This window comes from Erigeron canadensis, chromosome 2 (genome assembly GCF_010389155.1).
Source record: "Erigeron canadensis isolate Cc75 chromosome 2, C_canadensis_v1, whole genome shotgun sequence".
NCBI lineage: Eukaryota > Viridiplantae > Streptophyta > Magnoliopsida > Asterales > Asteraceae > Erigeron > Erigeron canadensis.
Window position 1 is genome coordinate 45,558,117 of NC_057762.1, and position 10,354 is coordinate 45,568,470.

The 10,354-nt window shown below is 31.0% G+C and overlaps 1 protein-coding gene across 1 annotated transcript; it reads right to left on the reverse strand.

The window, feature by feature from the left end:
- Positions 1 to 309: 309 nt before the first annotated feature.
- On the reverse strand, positions 310 to 3,148 carry LOC122589946 (protein IQ-domain 26-like). Its single transcript, XM_043762277.1, has 4 exons — positions 3,072 to 3,148; positions 1,568 to 2,051; positions 1,202 to 1,408; positions 310 to 1,114 (listed from the first exon to the last, which is right to left on the reverse strand). Exons 2-4 carry the CDS (start codon positions 1,976 to 1,978, stop codon positions 503 to 505), a joined length of 1,230 nt encoding a protein of 409 aa, XP_043618212.1. The 5' UTR covers positions 1,979 to 2,051; positions 3,072 to 3,148; the 3' UTR covers positions 310 to 502.
- Between the last annotated feature and the right edge of the window lie 7,206 nt (positions 3,149 to 10,354).

Sequence of the window (10,354 nt, forward strand, 5' to 3'; positions counted from 1 at the left end):
GCTAGGCCAAACACCCGTAAGTAAAAGCCCACTTGCTATAAGTAATACACGGGAATGGATGATGAAAGCCTCGCAAGGATGTTTTTTAGGGCACATTTGCCAAAATGCCAATTTTTGATGTTGTGCTTTGGGATAAAAATCATATGATGGATGTTATATACTCGTATGAAGGGGGAATAAATAAGTTTGAATTGGGAACTTAAAAAGCATCCCAAAATGTATCAATCCCTAATCATTGCTCATTAGAACAAGTACATTCCTATGCATAAAAAAGCAACAATCTTTATAGTAAATCTATACAAAAAGTCATTAATTCAAAGAAAGATTCATTTGGTCAAATTGCAAACACTTACATACAATTTACACAAGACACCCACCCATGTTCAATTCGGATCCTATTACACAAACAAAACCAAGAAAAAGGATTTCTTGTTGCAAGATCTTAAATTTTCTATCAAAAACAACATAATGATAATTTAAGTAGCTAACTAGTTAGTTAGCCTTACAAATCAAAAGCTTTTTGAACCTGATAACAAGTCTTTTGCATCTTCAAACCACTTAAACTATATCTTGATGTCACTATTTCATTTAGTGACAGCCTTTTCTTTGGCCCCGGCTCGGGCCTTTGTTTAGGTGCACTATGTGACCTTAGTTTAGCATTAGACGAATGTGTGCTCGCCATGTAACTCGGGTAGTTTGAGTAAGGCCTAAAAAAACTATCTCCACATACACTCTTGGCAGGAGTGGCTGGCCCGTTTGACCGGTTTGAATGATTAACGAAACGAGGAGTGCTTTGAGCAGTGTTTGAGTACTTGTAGTCGTCTGCAGCGAATCCCCACTCAAATTCTTGAAGATGGTTGAATTCGGGGATTGAAATACACGCGGGGTTTGTGCAACGTAGTGGAGATGGCATGTTGTTTTTGTTGTTGTAAGGGGAATGTGATTGGGATTCTTCACCAGAATCAGACGCATAAGTGTTGATGCGTCTGGATCTTGAATGTGGCCTGTACGTGTCGATTTCAACTATTTTCGGGTTCTCATCATATGTATTAGATTCATAAGTCGAGAGTCTCTTGCTATGGAATTCATTTCTCTCATTTTCAAACCTCATCCCCTGATAATACACAAAACAATATGATTATCTAATTAGCAAAAATGTGACAAAAATGTACAAAGTACATTCATAATGTGATTATCTTACAATGGATTTCCTATGGCGGGATTCGGGCTCAGAGCGGGGATCCTTTGTAAACGAACGACGTGCCCGCTCGGATCTTATGGCGGCCTGTGCTCTAATAAGAGCTTGCATACTATAAAGAGTGGCTGCAGCTCTTTTTCTGACTAGAAATCCTCTCACAAGTGCTTGTAGTTTCACTAGTCCTTTTAACGCTCTTAAAGCCTTTCTAGCCTATACAAAATTTAACAAAAAAAACATACATACATAATTAGTTATGGTTTGAGTCTAATAATGCAATTGTAATGTAATGGTATTATTAACTATCCATAACATGTATTCAAATCAGCATTTCATTTTATCAAGGAAAGTAACTAATGATATGAAAATTACCAAATGGGATCTAAAGACCGTTTGAATCTTGACAGCAGCCCATTTCTCTTTACCTCCACTACAAGGTGTAGCTTTACGGTTGTTAGTAAGCCTAACAACCGCAACTGCAGCTTGTGCTGCAGCCACGGCCGCATCTGCTGCAGCAGCAGTGGCTGCAGCAACAGCAATTGCATGCTTGTTCTGTTCTTTTTCTGTTTCCGACATATAAGATCTCAACCAATTAGCATTGCCATCAGTTGTCGCAGCAAAAGGATTAATGTTAGCCACCGCGGCCGCTGACTGAGTCTCCTTCAATGGTTTTGTAAAGCTCCATCTTCTCTTGTCTTTTCGGTCACTTGAATTTAAATTGTTCACATTTTCTTTATCTTTCATACCCAACAAACCTTTGAACCACCTTGTAGCTTTCCCCATTTTCTTTATTAGCTCAAAAATGGAAATGTGAAGAGATAAACACACAATGTTGGTTGGTGAATGTTTTTATGTCCTACAATGGCAATGTGGGGAAATTAAATGAAAGATAATATGGTGAAAGATACAAGCCAAGTGAATGTTATTATGAGTAAAGGAACATTTGGAAGGACATTTAGAATCTTGAACAAGTTGGAAGTGCGCAGAAAATGAGTAGAAAAATGATAACTAAAAGGTATCAAACCTTAAAATAATACTCTTCTGAGAGATAATAATAATATTTTTCACTATTGTATGGGTTGTTTTTTGAATTTTTATTCTTTGTTTTCCTGACATTACCTCGTGATAAACTGCATTAGAATACAAAAAGGTGACGCACAAACAAAACAAAGGAAAAAGTTGGAATATGAGACACAAACCTTACCTTGGTTTTAGATTTTACAGAAAAAGAAAAAATGAAAATGCTTCTTCTTTACATAAATCTTTTAAATCATCAAAAGAAAGAATTAAAGAAACAACTTTATAGGGAAAATGGGGAGGGAAGTTTGAAACTAAAAACTGGAATATTATTGTAAATGAGTAAAGAGATAAAGCAGTGATGTCCTTGAAAATTTAAGTGTTCCGGAGACAAAAATGCTCCTAACATTTAATGAATCCAAACTTATAAACTAATTTTTTTTTATAAATAATAACTAACACTAACAATAAAACTATATATTCTTTGTACCTAACAAAATCATAATATTAGAAATATATACAATATACTATATTAGTTGTTAGTTAACTTATTATTCGTGAAGCTTTCATAACATTTTTTATCGCGGTTAATTAGCTCTTCTCAGTTTATTATATACAATATATAATTTCCAAAATTTTATACGAATATATACCCCGATCGTGAATCGGGTTTGCCCTTTTTCTAAATCTCCCCTGCAGATAAGGGTTTTTCTTGTTTGGATTACTCATTGATTACGAGTTTTTTTAACTCGGATGTATATTGTCTAATACTTTATACATTAGTATTATACATGTAGTCATTTCTAATGATTCTTTTCTTATACAAAATATTTAATGAAAAGGATTTTGATTCTTTGACCTTTATGAAAGATCAAGATGTCAAACCGTTAACCCACTTCTGTTGATAGTATGAAATGTTACTGTATTGATACTAATGATAGTAAGTGTAACAAAAACCATTGAAGACTTGCTTCCAACTGCTTCTAGAAATGGTCAAATTGGAAAGAGTCTAAAACCTGTAACAGAAGAAAAAGAAAAAAAAAGCATAATTATGAATGATCATTTGCACAAACTCGTAATCCAGTCAAACAAGCCAAGAATCAGTGACAAAATCTAGTGAAGTTCAATATTTAAAAAGTTCTTGTAAAAAGCGGTAATTATCATGTCAACTCACAAGTTTAATACTCGTTAAATAATACTAGTAGTGGATAATAATCATATGGCCACATAGCCACCTTCTAAATATTCAAAAAAATACTCATTTAGCTTCTTCCCCCTTGTCAATATCTACAAACATGTTACATTATACATACGTAAAATATAAAATTTAGTCAAACAATCCAAAAATTTAGAGACAAAATCATATTGTTGAACTAGTGTTGGAACTTGGAACCGTAAAAAGTGGTTGGAAAACAAGAAAATAATTATAATGTCAACAAGTTATAATTAATACCACACCTTCTTAATTTCAAAACAACACTCATTTCAGTTCTTCCTTTTATTCAAAATTTGGACAAACATTATGTTGTGAACCTAAAATAATACAACTTCATTTATGATGTATTTGAATTTGAATTGGGTTTCTCATAAAACACCTTAATAAGTTTACTGGATTTTAATGAATTCCCTGGTAATGGCCTGCGAAAAAAACAACGTATATTTTGTACTTGGTAGATAAAGAATCTTAATGAAAAGGTTACAAACTTACAACTGATCTTTACATAAATTTTATTGGTAGAATATTAAATTTGCAAGGACTTTTTAGGTAAGTACATTTTTTATTATAGATGTGATGCTTTCGTAAGAGAAAATAAGACTGGAAGTCTAACATTAATTTATATACACAAATAATAAATATGTAATACAAAAAATGGCTTATTAGATTATAATTCCACGCTGGAGATAATGAAAATGACAAGTCAATATTGTTTGGGTGTAAAACCTATAAAGGCGTACATTTAAATATTGGATGTGTTAGAAAAAAAATGGAACCGATAATATTTGTTGCAAAAGGTGTAAAAAGGTCTAAAATACTTGAGTAACATGTAAAATACATTTTCTAAACATACAAAACTAAGAAAATATCAGTATCAAGAATACGTACATCATGAACTAGTCTATATCAAACTTTAAAAACACACATCGAAAGCGTGGTACAAGTTCTTTTGGATTTTTTATTAAGTATAAATTTTAGTAATGTTTTAAATTTTAGTAATGTTTAACTTGTAAATTGTAATTACTTGCTCAAGATATACTTTGAAATAAAGGATGAAAGGGGTAAAATTAAAGTGACATTGATTCTCAAGTTAGAAAATAATTTGCGTGATAAATTTAGAATAATATTGATTCTTAAATTAAAATTAAAAGGTCATGATTTAAAGATATTATTTAATTTTGTTCTCTGGTTTCAATCTAAAACTCCCCAATTTTACCTTTTAAATTAGGATAACTTGATGGAATCTTCATCCTGAAATAAATTATTTATCTTTGATTATTTAATGTATGTATACCACAAAGTCCTCCAGCTTTTCATACTTTTGGAGAAGTTAACTATTTAATCTATAGAAAGATATAATTGTAATTGTAAACGATATAATTGTAATCTATAGAAAGATATATGGGGTTGTTATTATAAAGCAATTATTAAAATAAAACAAATAATATATTTTTGACCAACTTATTATTTTAAATTTGATGCACGAAGATTCATATAGCATAATAATTTATATGACTATGTGAAATCCATACGTTGCACGAACTAATTTGGTTTCTTGTTAATTCTTTGTAAATAACACGCAACTAAAGAATGTTACGTTCATGTTCACCCCACTTTCCATTAGATGGAGCTTTCTACATCATGCAACTTAGGGGAAGGGAGTGGGACTCGGCAAACAAGTTTACAGATCCAACATCGGGTGCTAACACCGTCACCGATGGTTAACTGAAAGAGAGAGGGAGGGTAGAAATCGGGGAACTTCACCAAGAAGAGAGAAAGTGCGGAGTTTGTGCATGTGGGGCCTCCAAGGTTCTTTATTTATTCTTTCTTTCTTTTTTCGTATCTTTTTTGTATTTATTTATATGTGCGTGTGTGTGTTTTGAAGGTTCTGACATATATATATATATATATAGTGAAAAGTTATTTTGAGAACCTTTTTTTTGCGAGAATCTTTGAGAACTTTTCAAATCAAGCCCAACCGATAACTATTTTTTACATGAAAATTGTTTTTTGATTGTTTTCTGAATAACTTATGTGTAATTTTGAAGTTTATAATTGTGTGGAGGCATGGATTATCATCCATTATACAATTATCTAGAGAGTTGGATTCTTGATCACATGTGCACGAATATTGCTATGATTACATGTGATCGACTTGCATACATGTGATCGTAACAATATTCGTGCACATGTGATCAAGAATCTAAATCTCCCAATAATTGTATAACGGATGATAATTCATGCTCCACACAATTATAAACTTAAAAATTACACATAAGTTATTCAGAAAACAATCAAAAAACAATTTTCGTGTAAAGAAAAATCATCGGGTGGACTTGATTTGAAAAGTTCTCGAAGGTTCTCGCATAAAAAAGGGTTCTCAAAATAACTTTATCATATATATGTGTGTGTGTGTGTGTGTAATGTATATGTATATGAATTATTGAAGAAGATGACATCTGTTGTGTTTTTTCTTTTCTTTTTTAATTTTATCATTTAATATATATATTCCGTTTTAGTCCCTATACTTTTTATGTATCTGCAGAATAATAATTTATATAGTTTAAATGTTTCAACTTTTGCCCCTAAGCTATTATCGAAACTTTATTTGTTTGATATATTTTGTTTAAAATTAGTATTTTATATAGTTTTTGAAAATACATAATATTAAAAATAAATGAAATAAAAATGATGAGGTAGAGGTTTGAGGAAGTTTGATAAAAGTGACGCCAGTGATTTAGGAAAGTTTGAAGAAAAATTGAGGTAGAAGATTTTTATAGATAAGGTAAAAAAAAGAGGCAAAGTTTGGGGAATGAGTGACCAGTTTGGGGATTGAGTGACCACTCCCTCCTCTTAATGGGAGTAAACTGGTCAACAAGAACATCTTTTGCAGGAATAACAAGCTCATCCAAAAGCTTTTTTTGTGACGCATGTTGACCCCTAATTTCCAAGCAAGTGAGCGTGCATTTTCAATCATAATAAAGGTACAAGATTATGTCATATTTCATTATCAAGTAACACAAATAGGATAAGATTTTGATTAATGGATTATTTTAAAATTGATAGACGAATATTCATAAAACATAAGTATATACAGGATGTAATATGCTTGTGTTATTTGTTATTTATTCAAAGTTGTTTTATTTTAATCAGAACTTATATAATATTATATCTTTTAAACATGATGTTCATTTAACTTTGTTTTGGTTTTTAGACCTGGTCGAGTTTGGTGTAAGAAGTGTGGGTTAAAGCTCATTTAAGCTGGAAGCCTGGAACATAGTCCAAATTAGTTTAGACATGACTAGAGTAGGGTGAGTTGAATTTGAATAATTTGGCTCGTTTTAACCACTTTAACAAAACGATGTTCACTCGTCAATTAACACTTTAATTTAACACAAAATAATAAGTTGAATTTCAAAATTGTAAAAAGCCAAGTATTTTCAAAGATAAAATCAATACTAACCAGGTACAATTAGTATACTTTAGACCGATCATAAGTTGTAGATTCATATAAAATGTAGAATGTATTTTGTCTTTATCATCATAAAAAGGAATTTTAGCTAAAAAATTTTTGTGAAGTGTTAAATTCCTCAAAATTTCTACCAATGGGAATCATTTTTAAGAGAAAAGATGCTGACTTGGACGTGTACATGAAACACCACTTTAACAAAACGATGTTCACTCGTCAATTAACACTTTAATTTAACTTTTTTACATAGCCGATTTGACCAACTTTTTTATATCAAAACTATATTTACGCATAGATAGATGGATGCAAATTTTCATATTTGTCAGAAATTATACATACACTTATTCAATACAAATGCATAAATTAAAATTTGTGATTTATAAATATAACAAGTAGAATGAAAATTTTGATAGGTATAGACCCAAATCTGAAATATGAAAGAACATTCATTCCATATTTTATATAGAAGTTTTTTAATGTATATAAGTAAATATGTAAAATAACATATTCTCTGTGAAAGCTTTTTAATATATATAAATAAATAAATGTCCATAAACTTCATATTAGTATTAGAAACAGATACTGTCTCGTATAAAAGTATATGAAATAAATAAGAAAAATGAAAGAGTTGTGTTATTATCTTGCAAATAAATAAGTGAAATCGGGCCTGGGTATTTATACAAACTTGATTAAATGTTTACTACTCGTATTATAAAAGGTGTTAAATTTTTTTGAATTGGGCCCATAAACAGATAATGTAAAACTCCAAGTCAAGTTTTTGTGGGCTTCAATATACTTCATTTTTGAATGATGATAAAGGGCTGAAGAAACTATGGGCTACCACAATTTCTTGATGGTAGTTTTTTCGATTTTTAGCAAAAGCAAAACAAAATTTTATCAGAAAATGTTCAGTTCTCTTCAAGGTGAGAAGAAACGATTCTTATGGGCTACCATAATTTTCTGGTTGTGGTTCATACTTGCAAATTTGCAATGTAGGACTGGTCAGAGACATCCCAAGTTTTACCCAAGGTTTTGAGTTTGATCATTAGGGATGACAAGTTTTGGAGATTTTTCCTCTGAGTACTTATAACGGCTCATGGTCAACATCTCGTTGTATAGGGTACGTGCAAGGCTTCACCATTATACGGTAAGGTTTCACTGATGTCGCATACCGACTGAATGTTTAAAAAAAAAGTGAATTTTGTCTAAACACACTGAAGATTATATTTTTCAAATATTTTTAAATTTTAATATTTTATAACTTCACTTTTGCTTATACAATAATTCAACCATGTATTTGTATGTATCACATGGTTGGAATTGAAAACAAATATTCTTTTAATTCCATATAACTCATGTTTGTATTATAAATACATGACGATCAAATATAAAAGTAGCCTAAAAAAAAGGTGAGAGATGCTATATTGACAATAATAATTACAAACAAAAGTCTATAAATGGATGTTTCACCAATCATATATTGAAAGCGAAAGAGAACAAAGATACTCATTCAATTTGTCCATCTCACATGACAAATAAGTTTGTAAGGATCTATTTGTAATTTGTTTGTCATTTTAGCATTTCTCAAATATGATTGATTCAGGTAGACGCTCTCCACATAAGCTAATCCGCTCGTATACAATGGGAACGTTTGATTTGCATAATACCCAACCCAAATATCTAAGTCCAATACCTCTCTCTGAAACTCCTTTATATAGACAAGATATCTCTAAACACTATCTCGGATTTATGAATGCAAAGTGTAGATCTATTTGTTTTTGTATATCCTTCTTCAGAAAACGTTGGTAATTGTATGGCCTTAATCTGAGCATCACATTTTTCTTCTTGATAAGGATAATCTAACCATTCATCTAACCTTTTGATCGTTGTCGTTGGACCGATCAAAAATATAAACTAAATACCACTAATTAGCTAGGGTAAGTCGAGTATCATATCCACAGGGAATCAAGGGAAAGTTTTAAACAATTTTACAAAGTTAATTAAACTAGACATGAACTCAAAATCGATTAAATGATTGGTTTGATTAAAAACTAAACTTGATAATAAACTTAACAAAATAACTTCAATTAAATAAAAGGGATCATTCTCATGCTTCAAATTATAATTTCAAAAGTATAACCTAACTTATGTTCGTTGGAAATCACATAGACATGATTCGTTATAAGCTTGGATTGAATGAATGCTAAGAACTGATCTATTAGGTTGTGATGATTCACGATAATGAAAACCGGGGAATTGACGCAACTAAATTATCTATTCATTAACGAGATTACAAGTTCATAAGAGATTCTTCCAATAATAATTGATTAACAAGAATTTGAAATCAAAAGATAGATGGAATTCATTCAAGGTTATAAACTAGTAATCATTCAAACAATCCAAACAACATTAGATGTTAAAAGACTAATGAGAAATTAAACATCTAATCCAACATGAACATAAGAAAAGTTGAATACAATTGTCTTACATAATTGTTCACATGAGAATGATCAAAAGAAAATTAGCCTAAAATCTTCATCATTGATATCATCATTGATTCTTCAATTAAGGCTTTCAGCTCCATGGAATTGTGATTTGATGAAATTGGGGTCTTGGGAATGTTAGGAACTGCTCTTGGTATGAGAAAATATGAATGATAACTTCCAAAAATCGTCCCTTGAATGATATAAACTGAACTTGAATTAAAACCATAAAATTCGGAATTTTGGTTCAGCAACTGGCGTAGCTTACGGTGTCACCTGGCATAGCTTACGCCCTTTGTATTTCTGAAGACCGTAATGTACGCCAAAAAGGGGCGTAGTCTACGCCCTGTTGCATTCTTAAATTCTTGAATTTGCTACTGTGTTACTATCTATTTACGCCAAAGCACCATTATCCATGAGACCGTAATATACGCCAACTATTGGCGTAATATACACCATTCCAGATTTGCCACTTTTGTTTTTGATCATTTTATTTTGACTTTGTTTTCAATCCAATTAACGCGTAAACGCAACCTATGACCTGAAATCACTAGCAAACGTAAACGTACCCCTAATCTTCTATTAACATGCATAAAACATATCAATTTCACATCTTAAGAACACATAATTCAAGCACTTATCACATTCCCCAACTTACCTCTTTTTCGTCCCGAAAAAAAATCATTCATCATGTAACAAGTTAATTTACAATCTCATAATACTTCATATCGCCAAAGAAACACCATATAAGAATTATATCAATTATACATACTTGTAAAACTCAACCTTCAAGCAATTTTCAAAGTACACTTGGGCGAAACTAAGTAATGCAAACCAAATCACATGATATAACCAACTCATGAGACTTACAACTATCAAAAGATTTACGACTAGCAAATAGAAATATACAAATGTGCAATTAAACCTAATAAACCTCAAGTTTGCCAAAATACATGCATCACACTCTCACAATG